General features: G+C 37.6%; 1 protein-coding gene across 6 annotated transcripts in view; it reads right to left on the minus strand.

Moving 5' to 3' along the window:
- The window catches only part of LOC131152632 (E3 ubiquitin protein ligase DRIP2-like), a 65,880-nt gene that overhangs the window by 20,836 nt on the left and 18,938 nt on the right, over window positions 1-26,106 (minus strand). For 5 of the 6 annotated variants that reach the window (XM_058104384.1, XM_058104387.1, XM_058104383.1 and 2 more), the window contains 3 exons: window positions 5,839-6,172; window positions 5,283-5,731; window positions 5,128-5,178 (listed from right to left, as the gene is read on the minus strand). In XM_058104384.1, the coding sequence (XP_057960367.1) occupies window positions 5,128-5,178; window positions 5,283-5,731; window positions 5,839-6,172 (834 nt within the window). Of the gene's footprint in view, window positions 1-4,424; window positions 4,569-5,127; window positions 5,179-5,282; window positions 5,732-5,838; window positions 6,173-26,106 lie in introns of all 6 variants that reach the window. The other variant, XR_009136068.1, reaches the window with a different exon arrangement.

A 26,106-nucleotide genomic window follows, 5' to 3' on the forward strand; every position in this document is an offset into this window, starting at 1 on the left:
ATAACTTAAAGAAAAGGAGTAATAAATTAAAGCCCTTAAAAAAATTCTTACCCAGTAATGTGTAAGAGTATCACACTATGCAATTGCTCTTTGAATCTTGCTGCCACACATTATTTTATTCAACTTGGCAATGGTGCCATGTGCCTCCTGATAGTTGGTTTTGTGGGTCCTGCCTAGCTGCCAAGGCAACCATACAACAACTCTACAGCCCATTTAGAGCAACAACCTACATATCTGGTTGCTAAGAGGAATATACTAAATGTGAAAACCTAAGAAGTTGCAGGTGTTGGGAGAAACAACAATACTCAAACTCTCTGTGTGAATCTGCAGGAAACTATAAAATAGAGCAATATATATGCGGAAAATATATATCCAAACACCACAAGTACAAGACAAACGATTTTTATAGGAAAAACCTTCTCGGTATGAAAAAGGAAAAACCACGGGACCGTAGTCCACTCAAACAATTCCACTATCAACATCTTCTCTAATCTCAACTAGAGACAATCAGCAACTATCTTCAAGAAATACAATTCCTTGGCTTAAATCAACTTCTACAAGAATTAAAGAAAGATCTCACCAAAATTGAGGCTACTGTCCACGGGCTAAAAAGCAACGCTGAATGCTCAAAATCCAATCTCCAACGTTCACAATGAAGGTTCACATGCCATGAACATCTCTATAAAATTTCAACTCAATAAGACCACAAATGCTTGTTGATCGGAGCAGTTGATCAAGACTGGACAGCTCTCTCTATGTGGTGGCAGAAAACTGAGGCTACTGTCCACGGTCTAAAAAATGACACCAAATGCTCAAAATCCAATCTCCACCGTTCACAATGAAGATTTACGTGTCATGAGAATCCTTGTAAAATTTCAACTCAATCGGACCACAAATGCTCGTTGATCGGAGCAGTTGATCAATACTGGATAGCCCTCTCTCTATGCGGCGGCAGAAAACCGAGGCTACTGTCCACAGGCTAAAAAATGACATCGAATGCTCATAATCCAATCTCCACTATTCACAATGAAGATTCATGCGTCATGAACATCCCTATAAAATTTCAGCTCAATCGGACCACAAATGCTCATTGATCGGAGCAGTTGATCAAGACTAGACAGCTCTCTCTCTATGCAGCGACAGCTCTATCTTCTTTTCTTTCTTATTTTTGATTGTTCACCATACTTTGCATCAGCAAAGGATAGGGTTATTAACCTTATTCTCCCAAATGGGTCTCTCCACACATGGGCCCGTTTTGGGCAAGTTTGGGCCATCCTCACTTAGGAGGGAAACCCAACCCAACAAATCTCCCCCTTCCCGGCTAGGTGGGGGTATTCGCCATCCCGGCGGTCGAGCGACGAGTCTCAAGCTTCTCCCTTGCTAGAGCCTTCGTTAACATATCAAAGCCATTATCATCGGTGTGAATTTTCTCAAGTGCTATCAACCTGTCATCAAGAGTATCTCTTGTCCAATGGTACCTTACATCAATGTTTTTCGATCTCGAATGAAATGAAGAATTTTTAGCAAGGTGAATAGTACTATGATTATCACAAAACAACACATATTTTTGTTGCTTGAAACCGAGCTCCCAAAACAACTTTTTCATCCATGGCAACTCTTTACAAGCTTCCGTTGCTGCAATAAACTCTGCTTCAGTTGTAGAAAGTGCAATACATTTTTATAACCTCAACTGCCAAGAAACAGCCCCTCCTGAGAAAGTGATCAAATAACCTAAAGTAGACTAACGGGTATCCACATCTCCAGCCATATCAAAATTTGTATAGCCAACCAACATTGGTTTGCCACTCCCAAAGCTAAGACTCAACTTGGAAGTGTCTCACAGATATCTCATAATCCACTTAACCGCATTCCAATGTTCTCTTCCTAGATCAGAGAGAATCCGGCTAACAACACCAACTGCATGGGCTATGTCTAGCCTTGTACAAACCATTGCATGCATCAAGCTTCCTATTGCTGAGGCATATGGAATTCTTTCCATATCTTCCTTCACTTCATATGATGAAGGGATTTGCTTTGTGCTCAACTTAAAGTGTGTAAGAGGAGAGCTAACTACTTTAACCTTGTTCATGTTGAACCTCTCAAGAACTTTCTCAATGTATTGCTCCTGTGATATAAACAACTTTTTGTCTTTTCTACATCTATGAATGCAAACCCCAAGAATCTGCTTTGCTGACCCCAAGTCCTTCATTGCAAATGAATGACTTAACTGCTTCATCAACCTATCAATTCTAGAAGAATTCAAGCCAACAATCAACATATCATCAACATAAAGCAATAGAATAATAAAATCACCATAAAAAAATTTATGCACAAAAACACAATGGTTAGAAGTAGTCTTCCTATAACCTTGCTCCTCCATAACAGACTCAAACTTCTTATACCACTGCTTGGGTGCCTGCTTCAAACCATAAAGACTTTTCTTAAGCCGACACACATAGTCCTCTTTTCCTTTCACCTTAAAACCCTCCGGCTATTCCATATATATATCTCCTCCTCCAAATCACCATGAAGGAAAGTAGTTTTCACATCCATCTGTTCAATCTCAAAGTCAAGGCTAGTGGCTAACCCAAGAACCACACGAATGGATGACATCTTCACAACAGGAGAGAAAATCTCATCAAGTCAATACCTTTTCTCTGTCTGAATCCCTTGACAACCAATCTAACTTTATACCGTGGTTGTGAAGTGTGTTCTTGTTGAGTTGCCTTGTAAATCCACCTGTTTGTCAAAGCTCTCTTGCCCTTAAGCAACTTCACCAACTCAAAAGTGTGATTTTCATGCAATGATCGCATCTTATCCTGCATAGCATCAACCCACTTTGACTTATGTTCATCTTCCATGGCTTCTACATAACACTCAAGCTCTCCCCCGTCAGTTAGTAACACGAACTCGTCTACAGAATGCCGAGTGGAAGGATGCCAGTCTCTTGTAGACCTCCTGAGTGGAAGCTCACTAGAGGTGCTATGGTTGTTGCTCTGATACCAGTGTTGGGTGGTCTAGGGCCTTCTCAACCCTTGAGCTAGCTTTTGGGGTTGAGAAGACCATAGACCACCCAACAGTAGGAAGGGTTTCGTTCATGTTGGTAGGCTTCGACTTTTAGTACATATTATTAACTTGTAGGATTATGTTTCACTGTTTACTCTTGGGGGTGTTTGGTTTGTGGAATAAACAATATTCCCATGGAATGACATTCCTGGAAATGGGATGCCAACCTCATGGGAATATTTTTGTTTGGTTTATGTGTTGGACAAAAATATTGGTGCTTGGTTCAATATGGGAATGCTTGTACTCATTTCAAGAAGACAACCATTATACCTTTGACCTATATATAAACAATTTATGAATAACAATTATATTTACAACACAAAAACCTACTTATATATATACCTAATTAAATCCATGTTTTAAAACTTTCAACCATCATTAATTCAATATTCAATACTTAATAATCCGTTTAATTGAAACAATTGGAGCCAATATTGTCTCAAGATTTGACCATTATGTTATATTATTATAGCATAATAATATTACTCATGGTCTTAAATTTCCACAAAATTGTCCAAATTTCCGTCCAAATTTCCAATTTTCGTCACCCTCGAAATCGAAATGACAATCAATTTCCGTTCACATAATTTTCATCAAAATTTCAACAAATCATTTGAAATTTATCGAAGTCTTGAAATTTTAGTTAAACTTTTTGAAATTTTAACTATAGAACAAAATTCCTCATAATTCAAATGAGAGATTTAGGAGCGAAGTGATATTTCTTTCTCAATTTATTTCATTTTTTTTATTAGAACAAAAAGATATTACACAGGCTGTTGAAATTATATGAAAAAATAAACTTACAACAACATTTTTTATCTAACCATTCATGTCTAAATTATCACTATTTGTATAATAAATAATATTTATATGATTTAGGAATTTAATTTTTATTAAATATTAACTGAATATGTTTAATGCACATTATCTTACAAATATGTTTGATATACAAATTATATTACAACTTTTCCACCACATACACAACATAGATGTATTTAACTTATAATATATTAGTCCTAAAACTTATATTATTACGTCTGTTAACCATTTATAAAGTTTCATAAAAGAATTCCATGCTTTACTACTGATTTCCACTATTTTTTCAAATCAAAATCGAAATTGACATTGAAATTGAAATTTCCATCAAAATTTCCATACTTTTGGAGCTTCAAAATTTGAATTGAAATCAAAATTTTGATATTATTTTCATGTTTTATTAATTTTTACTTTATAATATTTTATTATTTTAAACATAATAATTTGGTGCAATAATACAATATTTTGAGGGCATTAATGTCCAATTGTACAAAATAGTGAGAGCAATTTGGTCCCAAAAATAGGATTGCCATAAAACTTACCTGGTGGAGGATGAGAACACAATGGTGGGAATCCCTCATTCCCAGAGTAGTGGGATTGCCTAGCTCCAAAAAAAATGTGGGAGCAAGATACCAGGGACATCACATTCTTGGGAATGTTGAAAGATACAACGAACCAAAGGCCCCCTAATAGTAAGCCATTAAGAGGTTTAGTTGTTTAAGAACTACAAGCCATAAAACTATAAAAGGGAGCAAAATAGGTGCATAAAAACACAAACTACAAGAACAACAGGCCTTAAGTCCCACTAGGTGGAGTCGGCTACATGAGTCCTTTTCCACCAATTCACACAATTGACAGCATTTTTCTCTGGCAACTTAAGAGTTATTAAATCCTTTCTCATCATCTCATTCCATGTTATTTTAGGTGTACTCTTGCCCCTTCTAATACTAGTAACAATAACTAGCTCACTCCTCACTAGTGCACACTGCACTATTTGGCCTACATTTCAATTGCCCAAATCCTCAAAGCAGCCCCTCCACCTAGCTTATTGTGAATAAGTTCATTCCTAAATTTATCCTTTAATGTTGTACCACCCAATCCACCTTAGCATTCGTATTTCAAAAACTTTTTATATTTTTTCCATGACAATTTCAAAATGAACAAATTTTAAATTAAAAGAACTCATCGGTATAAAGCAATCCAGAAGGAAGGGAAAAGCTGTCAATGCGACATAAGAAAGCTTACTTTATCCTCAAGCAACATGCAGATATTTGAGGCAATGGAACACTTCCCTCCCTGAAATAAATTTTAACATGTAATCAAGAAGTTACAATGCCAACCCATCAGAATTCAAGCTTCTTAAATAATAAATAAATAACAACAAACAACTGCTTTCTTACTGATCTTCAGAAGCAACTAAAGAGAACCAAATCGGACACTTCCTTTGTATATGCGTAGGCCCTGCAGCATCAAGAATAACTTGCGCTGATGCATACATATTTCCTGCTGCTCCTTTATGGCCAACCGTATGAAGCCTTCTAGATTTTACTTTTGTTGAACCTAGACGAGAGATTATCTCATTACAGGTATCTTGGGTTTTTGATCTGCACCCATGTTCATCAACCTTTGTTGTAGGCACATTTACTTCCATTTCAGGGGCTGTCTGTGGCACTGATTTGATGGGATGAGACACAAGTGCATTAACTTTAAAGGAGTTGTTTCTGTTTGCAGCTTCCACGAGAACATTTAGGGGTTCCAAGAGATCAATTTTCTCTTCACATGGTTCAGCACTACTGTCCATTTCTTTAAGAGGCATCAGATCATTACAATGTTCATTCTCAGGATAATTCTACATGAATTGAGATACAGTAGATTAAAGGGGAAATTACTTCGAAACAAAAAAAAAATAGTATTTTTGACATGCAAAAAAAGAAATCAATCCCTCAGCCGCTTTACCTGCCCTTTATGTTGAACAATTCTAATTGGGGTCTGAGGTGAGTCTGAGATCACTAGATGATCTTCCAGAGAATGTTCCTCTTTCTTGAAAGGCCCCTCAATTGAAAAACTGCATCTTTGTGCTGCTGCAGCCTTTCTAGCAATAGCTTTTGTTCCCCTTCCCATCATGCTATTCTGCATTGACACTCTGGGAGCACTTATTGCAAGTGCTGACAATGATCTCTCCTTCCTCTTAACTGGCATTGAAATTGAAGGCAAAACTTCAGGGGCTTTAATCTTTCTTGTTTTGAAAGGGAAAATTTTGGCCCTTATGTCTTGTAAATTGTGATCTGGCCTGAATATCAAACAAAAATTCAGCAGGCAAAATTAGACAAATAGAAGCACGTCTCAAATAAGCCTTTAGAAGTTCTTATTGTTGAGTTAACAGGCTCATTGCTTACACCACAATGTTTGTAAAACGAACTGTGCCAAAATGGTTTTTATTAATGATTTATAAAGAAGAATAGATATACGTATGCTTCAAATGCTTCGTGTTGGTCATCACACTTTTAAGGTATATTTTTGTCATTTTTCTTGGTCTCTTTAATAAAATTACATATGAGAGACAGAATAAATAAGTTATGTTTCTCTGTTTCTCACAATCATCTTTGATGTAGAACCAGCTGTGGAGAAAAGGGGAAGGGGAGAAGAGAAGAAATGAAATTACGGAAAACACAATTGAGTCCAATTCAACTAATTCCAGCCAACTAAACCCTACCACATCATGATTATTTATACGATATTAAGGAATACAAAAAATTACATGTAAAATCCTTAAATTAAAAATCAATTAGACTTCAAAAATAAATAAACCAAGAGATAAAATAATTAATTACCTACTCAGCAAGGTGAACTCGATTGCTTCTTGTCTGTGTTTTTGGTTATTTAGTATTATTATCTATGTTAATAACTAAAAGTTAGTGAGGGTATTATGGTCACTACGATGAACTTGGCTGGCTCTATTACAAATAGAGGGGGAGACCTATTGCTGTGATTAGGTCTTCCAATTTACACAACACTTTGACATGGTATCAAAACCAAGATCCTGAGACCAAGCCCTCAACCCTAAGTGCCAGTCACTCCCAAACCAAGCCCTAGACCGCATAACCCCATGGTTTTAAAATCCAGACCCGGTAAAGTCACTGGGTTGGTTGGACAGTTTGAACTGGTGGGTCAATCCGCTGGTTGAACCAATAATATATGTATAAACATCACACATATGTATATACACATATTACAAAGAGAATATAATGCTGGTGATGATAATATTAATATCATTAGAAGTGATAAAATATAGCGTAAGACTAGGAGATAATTTGATCCAATTAAAATTACTTTTCAAGTTTTTGTGTAATGTGTTTATATATTTTGAATTTTTATGAACTTGGGCGAAACTTAACAAAAATTTTGTATTTCATTTTTCACCCAAATTTAAGGTCATACATCAAGGATTATTTGGTTGACTTTGAGAAAAAAAAAAAAAAACTTTAATGTATGTATATATGTATGTATTTATGAGTGTATATATATGCATTCATATATAAATAAATATTATAATTATACACTCGTTCAACTATATATGTATTGTATGTATATATTAAGAGATGCAATTATATATTATATATGTATGTAGACAATATACACACGCACACTCAATAATATATGTTTGATATACATATTGAGATATATAAAATATATAAATATGTTTGTCTAGCAACAACACAGAAGCATGGTTGGCCAAATGGTAAAGATCTTTTCCTCTTCCCCTAGGGGTCAAGGGTTCAATTCCTATTGGCAACATTCCCCTGGGTTTGGGGTCTAGGTTTCAAAACCATGCATAACCCTATGCAAGTAAGTCACTGTAAGAGGGTCATCCACACCACCAAAGCCTTGAAAGAACTCTAGAAGTTGTCACTTGTTGGTCTCATTTCCAAGTATTGGGATGGAGCCCATGTATCCTAGAAGTATGTTGGTGTGACAAGAAATCATAACAAACATACTTAGAGATTGGAAGTTGGGTGCAAGTGTGTTTACCTTTTCGAATAGAAATAAGAGGATCAACCACTTGAGGAAGAGGATCATTTGACGAAGGAACTAGAGGTGTAGAAGTGGGAGCTGGAGGAGCCTCTCCTCCCTTGAGTCGTCGTGTGTACACTTGCAAATTGGGATGATCCAAGCGACAATGACTCAAACTGGATGAAGACGTAGGAAGATTGGATGGAGAAAATAGGTTAGGATTTGGAAGACGAGGTAGAGGAAGGGACTCATCAAGGTCTACAAAACTCAAGGAATTAGAATAGCACATTGTAGACTCAAAAAAAGTGACATCAGCAATGACAAAGAATCGATGTAAGGTAGTTCTATAATATCAATATCCTTTTGAGCATAGGAAAAATACATTTGATAGCACGATGATCCAACTTATCCCTTCCTAGATTTAATTGATGAACAAAGGACAACAATCAAATATATGAGGGAGGGAGAACAAAAAAGCCTTAAGGCTATCACCAAGGATAGAGATGACATTTTATTGATGAAAGAGCAAGCTGTGAGCATAGCATCAAAAAACTTTGTTGACATTCATTTGATACAATAGGGTTCAAGTGACTTCAAGAATATGTTTGTTTTTTTGCTTTGCAACTCCATTTTGTTGTAGAGTGTAGACACAAGATGACTAATGGATCATGTCAAGAGTTAATCTTATAAGCAGTGAATTGAGTAATGAAGTACTTCTTAGCATTATCACTACAAAGTATTTGGACTAACATACCAAACTGAGTCCTTATTTGAGAATATAAAGCACAAACATCTCAGAATGTCTTTCATTAAATACAACCAAGTCATTCAAGAATAGTCATCGACAAATGTAACAAAGTACTGAAACCTCAACTTTGACATGACACAATTAGAACCCCAAACATCATAATGGACTAACATATAAGGGCTAAAGGCAATTTGATAGACTAGAGAGGCAAAGGAAACACAATGATGCTTTCCTAATTGACAAGACTCACATTCAAGTGGGGGGAAAATTAGCATTGTACGTGGGTCACTATGACGTTGATTATGCAAAATCTATAGTGGATCTTTTGTTCCTAAACTAGCAGTGCTGCCTAGGAAATTTTTGGCAATTGCTCTTGCTTCCTATAGCTATTGGCTGTTTTTAGGGCTATAGTGTTCCTAGAATTTTATATGATGGTAGACATGCAGTGGATTTAGGGTTTTCGGCTTCGGTTTTAATGGTGAATGTGACAATTAGGTTTTAGGTCTCAAAATCGTGCTATGATGCCATGTTGAATTGTCAAAAATTGAAAAGAGTTATGTATTGATCTGAACATTACATGTGAATATATACAACAATCCTAGCATTCCTAAAAAGTACATTAATAAATCAAATCCCATGATTTATGAGACACCCTAATAGAATAGGAAATCCCATGATTTATGGGACACCCTAACAGAATAGGAAACTTAGCTATATAGGCCTAATTCTAAGGATACAATCTATTATTAAAAGAATATCCTAAAATAGCTAACTAATTATACACGGTTTTCTCACACTCACCCTCAAGCTAGTGAATAGGTATTCTCTATTCCCAGCTTGGAAACAATAGTTTGGAAAACAGAGCTACTCAACCCTTTGGTAAGGACATTAGCAAGTTGACCATGTGTAGACACGTAAGGTGTACAAATCAATCCACTCTCCAACTTTTCTTTGATAAAGTGTCTGTCAACTTCAATGTGCTTCGTTCGGTCATGTTGTACTGGGTTATGAGCTATGTTGAGTGCAGATTTGTTGTCACAATAAAGTCTCATAGGGCCATCCCACTTAATCTTCAAATCTTCAAGGATGATCTTCAGCCAAAGTAGTTCACACACACCTTGAGCCATTGCCCGGAATTCAACCTTTGCACTCGACCAAGCTACCACACTTTGCTTTTTACTTCTCCATGTCACAAGATTGCCACCGAGAAAGGTGCAATATCCTGAGGTTGATTTTCTATCAACAATTGATCCATCATAATTAGCATCAGTGTATGCCTCAAATACCAATCCTCCATTTCTTTTGAACATGATACCTTTCCCTGGTGTTCCCTTGAGATACTGTAGTACTCTATGGGCTGCTTGTAAATGAACTTCCTTCGGGCTATGCATAAACTGACTAATCACACTCACTATATATGCTATATCTGGTCGTGTGTGAGACAAATAAATGAGTCTTCCTACCAAGCGTTGATACATTTCTCGGTCTACTGCGACATCCTCCTCAGCTTTTCCAAGTTTAAAATTAGAATCCATGGGAGTACTTGCTGGTTTGCATGTTGTCTTGCCAGTTTCCTTGAGAAGATCTGCGACATACTTCTGTTAAGAGATAAAAATTCCCTGCCTAGAGTGAGCAACCTCAATCCCAAGAAAATACTTCAGTCTCCCTAACACTTTAATCTCAAACTCTTTAGCCAAATATTGACTCAAAACCTATTTCTCCTTAGCATCATCTCCTGTCACTATTATGTCATCAACATACACTAAAAGGACTGTAACTCCCCCTAAAGGAGAGTGTTTAATGAACAATGTGTGATCCCCTTGACTTTGTTTGTATCCCATAGCCAACATAACTCTTGCAAATCTCCTAAACCATGCTCGTGGTGATTGCTTAAGGCCATACAGTGCCTTTTTCAATTTACAAACAGTGTAAGCGGCCAAATTCTTCCCATATCCCGGTGGAACCTGCATATAAATCTCTTCCTCTAGTTCCCCATGTAAGAAAGTATTCTTGACATCAAATTGTTGCAACTCCCAACCATACTTAGCTGCTAGTGATAATAAGACTCTAACCATGTTCATCTTTGCAACAGAAGCAAAGGTCTCTAAATAATCAATCCCATAGGTTTGAGTATACCCCTTGGCTACCAACTGCGCCTTGTATCACTCAATCGACCCATCTGCCCTATACTTCACCGTATATAGCCACTTACAGCTCACCAGTTTCTTTCCTGCCGATAACTTCACGAACTCCCAAGTCTTGCTCTTTTCCAACGCCTCCATCTCCACATTCATAGCTTGTCTCCATTTTCCATTGGACAAAGCCTCAGATAATGTGGTAGGAATGGTGATGGTATTTAGGCTTACAAAAAAGACTATGGGATGGTGAAAAATTCTTAAACGACAAAAAAAATGCAAGAGGGTACAATGGTTGCTTTGTGCATTTTCGAGTTCCTTTCCTAATGGCAATTGGAAGGTTCTGGTCATCATCATCAACACTAGATTCAGTTTCATCTGGCAATGGATGGTTAACAACTATTACCTCATTCAAACGATCTAAGTTGGACTCTTGGACTTGCATTGGTTCAGGAACAGCCATCTTCCTTCTTGTGAACACCTTGCCAAATATGGTATTTCTAGGAGCAGAATCGGTCTTTTCTTTGGATTCATTTGGTGTTTCAGGCACAAGTTCAGAAGAACTCTCAAGTACATGGTTGGAACAAGATGAACAAGGAGGTACATGTATAGGGTTCGACGTTTTAGACACAGGAATTGATGGCAAATCAAGCAAAAAATCTTCCTTATCTTCCCTAGTTGAATTCTCCCCCTGAAGATAAGGATTAGTGAAATAAGACTCTTGTTCATTGAACATAACATTCACCGAGACATAGAATTTCTTTGACAGAGGGTGGTAACACTTATATTCTTTTTGAGTCGAAGAATAGCCCACAAAGACACATTTTAGAGCCCTCAGATCTAATGTCCCCTTGCTGTGACTGTGAACATGGACAAATGACACACACCCAAAATCCTAGGAATAAGTTTGTTTGTAGTGGTTAGGTCTGGATAGAATATGGAAAGTATGTTCATAGGACTCTTGAAACCCAAGACTCTTGAAGGCAAACGATTTATCAGATGAGTGGTTGTCATAACTACTTCCCCCCAAAAAACCTTAGACACATTTTTTTGAAACAACAAAGCTCTGGTTTTTTCAAGGAGATGGCCATTTTTCCTCTCTGCTACCCTGTTTTGCTGTGGAGTGTTGACACAAGATGACTCATATACTATTCCTTCTGTCTGAAAATATGGGGTAAGAATTTGATTGAAATAGTCCTTGGCATTATTTGACCTAAACCTTTTGATATTGACCCCAAATTGGTTTTTGATCATGGAATAGAAATTTGGGAACACAATACTAACATCAGACTTATGTTTAAGCAAGAAAATCCAGGTAACACGAGTGCAATCATCAATGAAAGAAACAAACCATCTTGCCCTAGAAACATTAGAAACAGTAGATGGACCCCAAATATCACTGTGAATAAGATAGAAAGGAATTGAGCTTCTTTTGTAACTAATTGGAAAAGGTACACGCTTGTGTTTAGCAAGTTCACATACCTCACACTGAAAGTTTTCAACATCTAAATCCTTAAACAAGGAAGGAAACATAACTTTAATAACCCTAAACGATGGATGTCCAAGTCGGCAATGATGAAGTAAATTTTTTTTCTGTATTGGATAAGACAAATTCTGACATAAAGGAAGAAGATAATCCGCCCTTGGTCATGTGCAACTAACTTGGTGTTTCAAGATAGTAGAGGCTTTTCCTTCCCTAGCACGTCCAATCATCTTCCCTGAATCCTTGTCCTAAAATATACAATTAACACTGTCAAAAATCACATTACAACATAAATCTTGAGTGAGTTTATGTATAGAGACCAGATTTGTGGACAATTTAGGAACATGAAGGACATTTTTCAAAGTTACTAATGGTCTTATTTTCACATCCACAAAACCAGCTATAGTGCTCAAGGACCCATCTGCTGTGGCTATTTTCCTACTGCTTGGGCATGGAGTATAGGTTGAAAAAATATTGGATAAATGTGTCATATGATCGGTTGCTCCTGAGTCCGTGACCCAGGAGTTGGTAAAGGTTTTATCTGAGACATTTAATCCAATAGAAGATGGAAGCTCACCTGAATAAGACAAAGAACAAGTACCTGGAGATCCTTCAGGTTTTCCAAGACTGTTGATAAGTGATCTCAGCTTCTCAATCTCTTCTTGGTTGAAACTACTCAGCTCCGACAATGTCGATTCACCTTGTGGTCCTACAGCAATGTGGACTTGTCCATTGTTCCGTGGTTGTCCTCCTTTTTGGCCCCATTCTTGGGTTGGAGGCTTTCCATGAAGTTTCCATGTTAGATTACCACTTTACCTAAAAGCTTAAACCATTAGGTTGTGGGCCAACACTGTATATCAAGCTTTAACACTTCCCCGCACGTGCAGCCCGATAGCACGTGGAGAGAAAAACACATGATAAATAGCACCTATAATAGAGAATGCAATAATTTTTTTTTTAAATTGCGGGCAACATGACTAGAACCCAGGACCTCCTACTAACCAACTCTGATACCATGTCAAAAATTGAAAAGAGTTATGTATTGATCTGAACATTACATGTGAATATATACAACAATCCTAGCATTCCTAAAAAGTAAATTAATAAATCAAATCCCATGATTTATGGGACACCCTAACAGAATAGGAAACTTAGTTGTATAGAGCTAATTCTAAGGATACAATCTGTTATTAAAAGAATATCCTAAAATAGCTAACTAATTATACATGGTTTTTCCACATGAATAATTGGGTAAATGGAAGACCTAATCACAGTGATAGGCCTCTCCCTCTATTTATAATATATGTCAAAGTACATACCAATGACCATAATACCTTTATTAACTCTCACTTATCAACATAAAACTAACACACTAATAATGCTAAACTACTAAAATAACCATCACCAATTTCTTATGCATAGAAATCATCAAATCAAGATGCTGCGTGATAAGAAAAGAAAATGAGGAGCTATCTAGTGAGGACATTGGTTGGCATTTTGCTACTCTAGTGGAGGCAGCAAGCATGTTGTTGTGTGGGAAGACCATTAAAGGAGGTATCGTATATAAAAAAGGTCACGTGGCTGGGTGTCCAAGTGTAACCATGCCAATTAGAAAGCAAATGATGAAACACCTTCACCAATATGTTGAGAAGAAGAGGGAGAATTAAAGAAGAAAAGAACAACTGGAATCTCAAATTTAAGGTTATTTTGAGAATTTAAGTTATGAAGAAGATTCATATAAGGAAAGAACAAGATTTACTCAATAGGAAAGCATATAGTCACTGTCTCATAGCAACAATGTGAAGAGAGATAGAAATTAGGGCAAGAACTAGCAGAGGGAGTAATATTTGAAAAGGGGGCTGGCTCTTCTGTAGTGCTAGTGGTTTTTGTAGAGCTTGGTCACTTGGTTTCTTGGAAGCTAGAGGTAGGGACAGCAATGGATAAATCTTGATGACCTTGAAGCTTGACTAAGGATGATTGATCCTTTTCTGGAAAGAAGAAAGACTACCAAGCAATTGAAAATCAAAACCAAACCCCTAAAAGGTTTAAGGAGTAAATTAGGAAAAGTAATGGGAAAATTCTTAATTTATAATAGGATGCTCTCCCTTTATGCAGCCTATATTTGAGGTTGTTGAAGAGGTTGGAATGGGGATGAAAGTCCCTACCCCTATGAAGTTTCTAAAATTTATTTGGAGCAAGACTATCATGATATAAAGGCTACATATACTCTTTTATTGGCATAAGCAAGGAGAGAGGTGTAAGCATTATGTGTGATGATTGGTCTAGACCAACTAGAAGACACATAATAAATTTTTTAGTTTACTGCAATAGAGGCACTGTGTTCCATAACTTGATGCCTTGGATGTGTGTAGCTAAACTGCTGAATATTATTTCAGGTAGTTTTCTAATTTTGATGGTCCATGTAAATAGTCTTATAGACTTGAATATTTTTAATTAGGTAATAGTAACATTAATGATTAAATCTATAATTTCATTTCAAATTAATGGATGTAGTTGTTGAGGGAACTGGAGAGGAACATGTTGTTCAAGTAGTGGTTGACAATGAAGCTACAATGATGGCAGGAGGGTAAAAAAGAGGCCTAATATCTAACATGTAGAAGGCCTAATCTCTTTCGGTCAGCATGTACAACTCATTCATAGACCATATTCTCAAAGATATAAGGCAAAAAAAAGCAATATCAACAAGGTTAAACGATGCAAGACCAATAAGTTCAATCATTACAACCATACATGGATAGGGAATTTCATGATTCACAAATAATAGAGAATTGCTTTGTCATGTCATTACTCGATTCACAAGGAAATATTCACAGTAAAGAGTGGTGGATTGCTATTGTAACAAGTTTGCATACTGGCGTAGACATCTAATTTTGTCCATATTGAAATTAATTGAAGAATAGGAGAGGATAATTGAAGTCTCTTTCCTTTTGCCTTAGGCCATTTTTTTGTGTATTTCCAAGTTGGGTGTTTAAATTGCACTTTTTAAGGATTAATTAACCCTTAATTAGGTTAAAATTTAGTATTTTTCCTTGACGAGGATAAGCTCCTCTCCTTGGAAAAGCTAATCCTTGTTGCCAAAACCCTTTTAGGGCAAGAAAGGGGTTTCCTTGTTCTAAAAGGGCCTTTTTGGAAGTTTGAGCCTAGAGCAAGCTCCTTTACCTATCTATAAAAAGGAAGTTGCAGCTCTTGGCAAGAGGGAGGCAAACGTTGAATCATAAGGGGAGGGAAAGTACGTTCACTCTGAGAGAAAAGAGAGAACTAGCGAGCAAAAGAAGCAAGGAAGGGAAAAAGAGCAAAGAAGAAGATTGGAGAAGAAAGGTTGAAGCTTGAAGATAGAAGATTCAAGCTAGAGGAAGAATGCAAAAATTACTTTGGATTTTGGAAGAATCAAAGCTTCACAAGATAAAGGTAAGTCTTTAATCTTCATATTTAGTGCATGATATCATGAGTTTAGTATGCATAAATGATTAAGTTGCAAAATCCCCTTTTGTGCATGTGAAAATTGAAATTTTTTTTATAAAGATTCAATCTTTTGATCCATGGAAGGTTAAAGTTTCAGTTTGAAAGGCGTTTTTACTCCAAAAGAGTCCTTTTTGAGCATGCTTGGGTGTGTGTGTTCTTGGGATAAGTCAAGGTTGGTTAGGGTTAGTAGACTGTAGATTTAGGGTTTTGTGTGGGATCATGCTCATGTAAGGGTAGCCCTAGGGCTGGAGAGGGTCAAAAATGGCCAGAAAGGCAAAGAAAAGAAAAAAGATAGGGTATGAGAGAGAAAGAGAGGTAGTAGCTTAGAGAGAGGGAGAGGATTAAGGTGTTTCGAGTGTGCATGGTGGGTTCTAGAGGGTCTAGAGGGCCTTAGCCAAACCGAAGGGTTCCAAATACATATTAGAAAGTGCAAAAAACCCCAAAAGGAAGAAATTCCGGCCATCACCATTGTCACCGGCAACAGTCGGCCATGGTTGCACAGGCCATATTTGGCATGTGTTTTAGCTATTTTGTAGTTTGCAGGAAGGTTGCCAAAGCTTGTTGAGTCAAATAGTGGTGGCACCGCACATTTTCGCTGTAGAAAGAGGCCGGAACATAGAGGTAACTAGGCTAGGTATTTGGCATCTCTTCGGCAAGTCCCGAAGAAGACAACCGAAAAGGTTGTATGAGTTCCTACCTAAGCACGTGTCACTTGCATATGGTTACTTAAATCGGTTTGCTTCTGGACTGGTTGACAAGTCCATGCAGACTGGTTGATTAGTCCACCCCCTATCGTCTTGTTATTTATTTATGTATTTAATTTAATAAATCTGTTTTAAGTTTTAAAAATGAATAAAAATAGTTTTCCACTGCAAAAAGTTCTTTAAAAAATAGGGAATAGCTAGAAAAAAAAAACCATATTTTATTTTAGAGCCATTTTCTTAATTTATTTTATTTATCTATTATTTATTTTTTATTTTTTTAATTTAACTTTCTCTAATTCAAAAATGAGTTTTCTTATAGGTTTTTTGGGTAGTTTGACGCATTAAATTTTCAAAGGATTTATTTCTAGGGTTTAGTTTTGTTTAGGGTTTTTGTCCTTTATTAAAATATTTTATGCATTTTATTGTATTTTCTTCTATTTTTTATCCTTATAAATTGTTAAAAATCTAAAAAAATTGCAAAAAAATACCAAAAAAATTTAGTGTGCTTGCCACCATTTTATTTGAGTATGAAGAGTGTTTTAGGCATAGAAAATTTAACTCTAGGATAAATTGAGGGGTAAAATCCAAAGGAGGGTAGGTTTTGAATATAGAGGTACGAGGGTTTTAGAGTTGGTCGCCTAAGTTTTGATTAGGGCTTTTTAGCTCCCATTAACTGGTAAATGAAAAAAGGAAAGTCTTTCAAAGGTAAGGGAATACAAAAAAAAAAAAAAGTTTCCATGTACATTGTTGCAGCCAAAAATCGAACGACCTTCACAATCCCTGATCATGACCACCAGAAAATAGATAAATAAGTAAGGCTTGGAGGACCCGGGGTGTACTCCAGGGGATCTCTCCGATGCCTAAGTAAGGAATTGGCTTGAGAGGTTTTATGCAACAGTAAATTTGGGTTAGAATGAGATACCTTAGCCTTTTCTCTGAATCCCCATTTATAGTGATGTAGTTTGACCCAAGGGTGATATGTCATTTTTGGCGAATTACGGTGCGGGCGTGAATCGCTCCAATTATTACAACATTGGCGTGGATTGCTCCTGTCATCATGGCGCTAGGGTCAATTGCTCTAGTCGAGCAATTGACTTGAGTGCTAACTGCCCTCATCAATGTTGGGCTCTAATCTCCTCTTGACTTATGGTAGGTGATATATTTGGGGTATATCAGTTGCCCCCCCTTCAGTTTCAAATTTTTGAAGCTTGTTTCCAAAGTTCAAAAGTTGTCTTTCTCTTCTCTCTCTCTCTCTGTTGTTTTTAAAAACTTGTTGAGCCGTTTTCTTATATACGGCTTGCCGAGCTGGCGCTGGTGAGTTATTGGCTTATCCAAGCCGATTTGGCTGCACGCATGGCTTAGTCGAGCCGAACTCGTTGGGACGTTAACTGATCCAAGCCAAGGTTGATGCGTGCACGGCTTTGCCGATCTGAACTTGTTGTAGTGTTGGCTGAACCGAGCCGAGGTTGCATTGTATGCGGCTTGCGGAGCCGAGCCTGTTCGAGTGTCGACTAATCCAAGCCGGGGTTGGTTCCTATGCGGCTTACCGAGCCGAGCTCGTTCAAGTGTCAGCTGTTCCGAGCCAAGGTTGCTTCGTATGCGACTTGTCGAGCCGAACCCATTGGAGTATTGGTTGATTCGAGCCGAGGTTGATGTGTGCTCGGTTTTGCTAAACCGAACTCATCAGAGTGTAGGCTGATCCGAGCCGATGTTTGTTCCAAGCAGCTCTTTTGAGAGGCATCTTTGTCGAACAACTCTTTGCAAAACTTTTTGTGCCAAACAACTCTTCAAGGGCATTTTTGTGCCAAGCAGCTTTTTGCGAAGTTTTTGTACTGAGCAACTCTTCATGAAGCTTTTGTGCCAAGCAACTCTATGTGAGGCTTTTATACCGAGCAGCTCTTTGTGAGGCCTTTTGTGCCGAGCAGCTTTTCATGAAGCTTTTGTGTCGGGCAGCTCTTTGAGGGCATTTTCTGGCATAATGAGTTGTGCTCATCTTTTGGTCCGGTTTTACTTTACTTAATGAGTCGTGCTCATCTTTCGAGTTGTCTTATGGCCTAATGAGTTGCGCTCATCTTTTTGGCCGTCTTCTGGCCTAATGAGTTGTGCTCATCTTTTGGGCTGTCTTCTGGCCTAATGAGCTACGCTCATCTTTTGGGCTGGTTTTACTTTACCTAATGAGCCGTGCTTATCTTTTGGGCCATCTTTATGACCTAATGAGTTATGCTCATATTTTGAGCCAGTTTTACTTTGCCTAATGAGTTGTACTCATCTTTTGGGCCAATTCTTCTTTGCTTAATGAGTTGTGCTCATCTTTTGGGCTATCTTCGGGTCTCGTGAACATGCTCATCGGTTGGGTTGGTTCTTCTTTACCTAATGAGTTGTGCTCATCTTTTGTGTTGTCTTCAAGTGTCGGTTGGGCCGGTTTTTCTTTGCCTAATGAGTTGTACTCATATTTTGGATTGTTTACCTACTATAGAGAACCTTACTGTGATTTTCAAATGATAGGACAAGTTGTTCCCATTATTCATTATTTAATCAACATAAAAAATTAGGTTCCTACTAAAAGAAACCAGTTTGAAGGAGAAAAGTCCATACCTTGAGAATCAGGCAAGGATGATTGCCTCAACACTTCAGTACATCCGTGCATCTCTCCTCTTGCAGGGCCTTGAAATGTGTGGCAACATTGTCCTCTCCAACAGAAATACTAGCCTCATGTTTTGAAGATGTTAGAGTGTGATAATCATGCTGGATTTTAAACAGGCTTACTATGAACCATGGACAGCTTGCCTTGTCAAATAAGATTGGATTTGGTAGGAGGCTTGACAAGCATTCTTGCATTAGAAGAATGGTTTTGTTCTCACCAACTAACTTGATCAAAGGAACCTCCCTAGGAGGGACGCTCCCTATGGGCTGATTCCACGCTCACTGAATTTTGATTTTGTGGACTATGGGATGCAAATCCTGCAAGTTTGTGAACCTCACAAATAATTTAATCCTGAAAAGGATATTGAAATTGCCCTGGATCTCATTGAAGGTAAGAGAGAAAATCGATCCACATCCGTCTCTAGAGAGGGATGCATGGCCAAGGACTGAGCTCTCGCAAATCCGTGGTTAATCATACAAAGATTTCAATTCCTAGGAAGGATCTCAGTGTGGCTTTGAATTTTGTTGAGCTTAATGGAGTAAATTGAGCCTCCTGGGAAAAGATTAACCTCCAGCACTTCTGGGCAGCGTTTAAGAGTCCGATCGGAAAGTGGTTCCTTTAGTTCTTGATTTGAAGGATCAATTAGTTATTTAAAGATGCTGTAATATGAAGCGAGCGGGAAAGCTACTTCGGTTACCAAAGATTTAATGTTGCAGAAGATTTGGAGGTTGCTCTTGTTTTGAAGGAGCAAAATCTCACATTTTGGAATCAGAGAATGAATTAGTTGCCTCTGATTATCTGGGTATAGTAGGCACTGATGAATCCTTTGTTGAGTCTGTCAGGTCGGGGAAAGGCGATTTACGATTTGGAGTCATTTTCGAATGATTCTGATTGGAAATTGTGTGTCATATGCTGTTTGTTTCAGAACGATGTGAGGTTGGAGGTAAAGCGGAACCAATGAAATCGGCTCCTCGTAGTAGATCTACAGAGGTTGAGGCTAATGTTGGTGACGAAGACCCCAAATTGGTATGAACAAACGGGTGATTTTTTTATTTCAAAATTGAAGATTTAGCATTTTATGGTGTTGGATGCTCTTTACATCATCTGGTGAGGGGTGGATGATTCATTTGAGTTCTAGTTCCAGTTTGTTGATAGAGATAAAGTGTAAGTTGTCTTCCGGCGGTGATTCTTCATTTTAGATTTCTTGGGAACCGTGGAATTGTTAAATTTGATTTTGTTTTAGATTTTGATGAGTTTTGATGCCGAGATGGTTGTTCAACCCAAGAGGTATTTACAGTTTTGATTTCGTAGGGGTTAAAGCTGTGTGTACGATGACTGTGTGTGCACCATGTGTTCGACCATTTGCGGCTTTGAGTTTTGCAGATGTTTCAGTTTCTTTTCTGGTTGGATTTCATGTCCGATTGGTTGTTGCACCAATTTTCTCTGTCTTTATTTCCGATCAAAGGCTATTCCCAGTTCGATTTTTCGGACATGGGGTTGCAGATTTGGAAGTGATTCATGCCCGTGACAGATTCAAGTTTGAGATTGAGATCTGCAAGATGTCTACCATTGACGATGGTGATTTTGTAACAGTCTGTTTTGATTATGGTGTGGATTGTTTAGCTGATTGGGCTCCAGGTGCTCGACATAATGTCACTAAGGAGCTCGGTTTTGCTGTTTGGAGTTTTGCTGATTGCACTTGCTACAATTGTGCAATTTCAGTGTTTAGCGCACTGTTGTGGTGATCTGTGTTGCAATTTCAAATCAAATTTCCAATTGCAATTTCAAATTCACTATTCAGAGCACTGTTCAGCGCACATGAATGTGGAAGAGTCATTATTGCCGACCCCACAGTGCATTCGGCCAACCATTTGAATTTCAAAGCTTGGCTTTGTTTATTTGACTGGCAGTGTAGCTATCATGATTACTGACCCCACTATGCATTTAATGCATAGGTCATTGTTCAATCAATTAAATGACTTGTAGAACATCCTATTAATTATTATTAGCCCTCAAGGCGAAGCTCTTCAAGCATTTGACACTGTGGCATCTATTTATTTTTCTTTTAGAATTATTATCGTGTGATGGAGAAAAAACCATACCTTGAGAATAGGCATGTTGGCTACATAAATCTTGCACATAGAAACATCAGTTGCAATCAGATTTGCATTAGATCCGGAATTTCCCAATACCACAAGCTGGGTCCCGATTATTCGTCCGTCAATTTTCTTACTTGGCTTCTTCAACGCGAGGAAAGCGCCATTGATGTGCTTGAACACGACAAACCCATACCCTTTACTTTTATCGCTGACCTTGCCAAGGATCGCGACGACTTCTTCGAGGTCACCGTAGGTGGAGAAGAGATTGTAGAGGTTCTTGATGGTAGTGTCCCATCCAAGGCCGCGAATGAAGAGCTTGCGCTAGGTAAGGTCCCGATCGACGATGGATAGGACGGTGTCGAGTACATCTAGGTGTCAGACGGCGGCATTTCGGACGATCTCAATCGAGCCATTGCATCAACTTTGAATTATTTGATGTAGTCATGATCCAAGATTGAAAGAGAAAACCTCTCAAGAAGTTCCCACAGACGGCGCCAACTGTTGCAGCCAAAAATCGAACGACCTTTACGATCCTTGATCACGACCACCTGAAAAGAGATAAATAAGCAAGGCTTGGAGGACCCGGGGCGTACTCTGGGGGATCTCTCCGGTGCCCAAGTAAGGGATTGGCTTGAGAGGTTTTATGCAATAGTAAATTTAGGTTACAATGAGATACCTTAGCCTCTTCTCTGAATCCCCATTTATAGTGATAGAGTTTGACCCAAAGGTGATATGCCATTTATTGGTGAATTATGGTGCAGGCGTGAATCGCTCCAGTTATTACAGCATTGGCGTGAATTGCTCTGGTCATCACGGCACTGGCATCAATTGCTCTAGCCGAGCAATTGACTAGGGTAGTAACTGCTCTTATCAATGCTAGGCTCTAGTCTCCTCTTAAATTATGGTAGGTAATATATTTGGGGTATATCATACATAAAGTAAAATTGTTTCCTTATGCATAAAACGCCAAATTTGCTATTCTAATTTAGGAAATTGGTCTTTTGAAAATTAGGCAAGTAAGATTAGTGAATATTTGGTGGTCTTTTGTGGATTTTGTGAATGTTAATTGAGATTATCCTCCTTAAAGTAGCAAACTTTACTTTCTAATATCTTTTACTATGGTAACTCTGGGTGCATGTTTTGTTGCTTACATTGGTATATTTTTCTATTTGGCATCTTGTTTAAACCCTAAAACACTTTAATGAATTCGAAGATGGACCTTAAGGTGGTCTCTTGTGCATACCTTCGAGGATCTTGAGGTAAGGGTAATCATCGTCTTGTGCAGGGTTGAAGCAATATCTAATGAAGGTTAAAACTACATCAAAGCACATTTACATGATAAAATTCATCCAATGATGGACTTCAAGGTGGTATCTTGTGCATATCTTTGAGGATGTTAAGGTGAGGTAATCGCCATCTTGTGCAGTCCAACATGTTGAAGGTCAATAAATTCCAAAATGAAAGAACTAAAGCCTTGATGAGTTGAATTTAAAGGTAACCAAAAGCTAATTAGGTATCGTTCGTAGAATGGGTATGTAGGGGGTGCTAGTACCTTCCCTTGATATAACCGCACTCCTGAGCTTGGCTCTGGTGCATAAAGCTTTGCTAAGAATTCCACTAGTGATGGGTGCTTATATACATGGTTGGGCCTAAGACCCAATAGGCTTAAGCTTTTGGGTCAAGTTGGTGCTCACCCATGTGTATCAAGCTTTCCCATGAACTCCTCCCGTGCTAACAAGTGGTATCAGAGCTGACGGTTCGTAACTCTGGGTGAGCGACATCGTAAAAGTCGAAACGTGAAGCTAATTCTCCTGACATGCTAACAGTTGGAGGACCAAGTGTGTGACTGAGGCCAATAAGGATCATCTAGGCTTGGAAGATAGATCCGAATAGGGTCAAGACGTGGGAGGTAGGATTGGTTTGTAGGCTCGTGGAATGCAATCCAAGGCACATAAGGCGCGGTAGTAAGGCCCGCTTGAGCAACTGTTGGAGAATTGTGCTTACTCTAACAAAGGAGACAGTTTCCGTTCAAAGGGGAGCAGTTGGAACTCACAAGTGAGGGGGATATTGTTGAGAATTCCACTAGTGAGTTTGTCCCACATTGGAAAAGTTGAATGGATGATGGGTGCTTATATACATGATTGGGCCCAAGACCCAATAGGCTTAAGCTTTTGGGTCAAGTTGGTGCTCACCCATGTATATCGAGCTCACCCATGGACTCCTCCAGGGCTAACAACTTTGATTATCAATTCTTTGGACCTAAGGTCAACTAGTTGACCAATTAATCGGTAGTAAATCATTAGGTATTCTAACCTCACGTAGAATAAAGTAGGCTAGTGGTTACTCCATTGATAGATTTTTTACCCATATCTCATTCCCCAAATACTAGTATCCAAATTCGAGTTTTCCATTTGTGTTTAGGCCATTCAAAGATTCACCCTAGTAGGAGTGAGCCTTTGGGACATGTTAACAACTGGGATGTTTTTGTTTGACACTATTGCAATCCCTGATTTTTTGGACACTTTGTAGTCTAGGTGATTTCCTTTGGCTGTACGTACTTGGGTGGCATCTTCTAGATGCCTTTTAATGATTTTTCTTTATGATCAAAAAAATTTGAAGAATGATTGTAAAGGAAATTCTAGTTAATTTAAGCTCATAAACTTAAAATCGTCCAAATAAACCACGCTAAGAGATAACGATGATATTACAAAGTTCAAATTGGATTCATGACCCAAGATGCAACTTACAATTTTTTTAAAGATGTATAGTCTCAAAAGTTTTAAAGATTCATTTAGATCAGAGCATTCCCTATTCCTTTCTTACGTACAAATAATTTAATTCTTGCTAGCCAAGTTTAAAACCGTTGAAATTTGGAAATTCTTGGGTAATAATGGAATTATCACTGCTAACTAATTTATTTAACACAATTATAAGAACTAAGGAAATGCCAAACAAATGAGAGAAAAACATTTTAATACCTATAAAAAAATAAAGGAGATATTCAAAATTGTAATAACTATTGTGGAATTAAACTTATGAGTAACATAATGAAAATTTGGAAAAGATTAAGATTAGAAACGAGGATTTCAAAAACTTTATTTGGTTTTATGCCTAGGAGATAAATGGAAAATTTTAGGAAAAATAAGCGAAACTTGCACATGGTTTTAATTGACCTAGAGAAAGCCTATGATAAGGTAGCTAGGGAAGTTATGAGTTCTAGAAAACAAGGGAGTTTGTAGTAGGTATAAAGATGTCTTAAAGATATGCACAATAGGATTACGAGCAGAGAATCTAGGGAATTTCCAATCACAATAGTTGTGCACAGAGGATCTACTTTGAGTCCTTATCTTTTTTGAATTAGTGATAGATGAACTTACTAGGAGTATACAAAATGAGATTTCACAGTGTTTGTTGTTTGCATATGATATTATCTTAGTTGATGAAACTAGAGAAAGAGTAGCATCTAAGTGAGAATTATGGAGGTAAGCTCTAGAGTCTTGATTTAGTTAAGATAAGTTGAAATAAGATAGAATATGCAAAATGTAATTTTGTCACGTTAGGAGGAATACCAGACAAAAGATTAAACTTCATTGGTCAAGAAATAAATTGCACTAATATATTTTAGTACATTTATTCTATTATCCAAGATGAATGAGAAATTGAGGAACATGTAATAAATAAGAGTTATAGTAGGTTAGGTAAAATGGAGAAGTACTTTGGGTATGTTGTGTGATCATAGAACACCCTTAAAATTAAAAGGAAAGTTCTATAGAACTGCCATAAGATCAGCTATACCATATGGATCAAAATGTTCAAAACAAGAAACAACATAACCAAAAAGTAAAGTTTCCAAAATGAGAATGCTAAGGTGGATGAGTGGTACTACACTAAAATATAAAATAAGGATTAAATGTATTTATGGGAAGTTAGGCATAGCACTAGGAAATAAGAGAAGAGAGGGACAGTTAAGATGTTTTGGGCATATGCAACATAGGCCAAATAGGACATCAATGCGGAGAAGCGAACTAGTGAATGTTAGTGACAGTAGAAGGGAGGGAGTAGACGTAGAATAACTTGGATTGAGATAGTAAGGGTTCGACATTCTTTCATTTGTCAGATATTGCCCTCAAACATGCAGAAAGGTAGAAAAGAGTTCATATAGCTGACTTCACGCAGTGGGAACTAAGGCTTGGTTGTTCTTGCTGGTGTAAGCTGAAAACCAAATTTGACTTAACCCAAACTCAAAATGCATCAGCCTCAACCAAAAAAGCACAAAAGGCATATATTCTGTTCTAATGCATAAGTCTTGCTATGAATTTGCTTTTTGAGAGCTTGGTATTTCAGATAATGTCTTAGAGCGTCTTAGGTACACCTCATCTTGAGCAAGGTTGTTAGAATTGGGATCCTACATAGGATCATTAGGGGAGTCCGCAGGATCAGATTGTGGGACTGGATTGTAGGATCAGATCATGAATCATAAGGTTCTACCTACAATGTAAAATAAATTAAAAATTCAAGTGTTTTGCCTTTTATGACAACACCCAATATAATAAGCCTAAAAACTTTGTAGCAAGTTTAAGAAATTAAAACAAATTTCAGGAATGTAGTTAGCTTGCTAGTGCCAAGCAACTTTTTCCTTCAACAATTTAGACCCTAAAAAAAATATGAATGGTCTGAATTGCAAAGTGCTCTGCGAAGGCCAGACTGTTACCAGCTTGTTTATTCAATAATTGTAATTAAAAAAGAAAAGCAAAAAGAATGAAGAAAACTGAAGAAGAAATTGCTAAACTTAATTCAAACTGTTGTAAACTTCTCAGCTTCTGTGGTTTTTTCATCTAATCATTAGAAGAAAAAGAGGAAGGAAACAGAGGAGAAAGAGGGAAAAAAGAAGAAAAAGAAAATTTTTTAGTTGAAGGA

Source organism: Malania oleifera, chromosome 4 (genome assembly GCF_029873635.1).
Source record: "Malania oleifera isolate guangnan ecotype guangnan chromosome 4, ASM2987363v1, whole genome shotgun sequence".
Classification (NCBI taxonomy): domain Eukaryota; kingdom Viridiplantae; phylum Streptophyta; class Magnoliopsida; order Santalales; family Ximeniaceae; genus Malania; species Malania oleifera.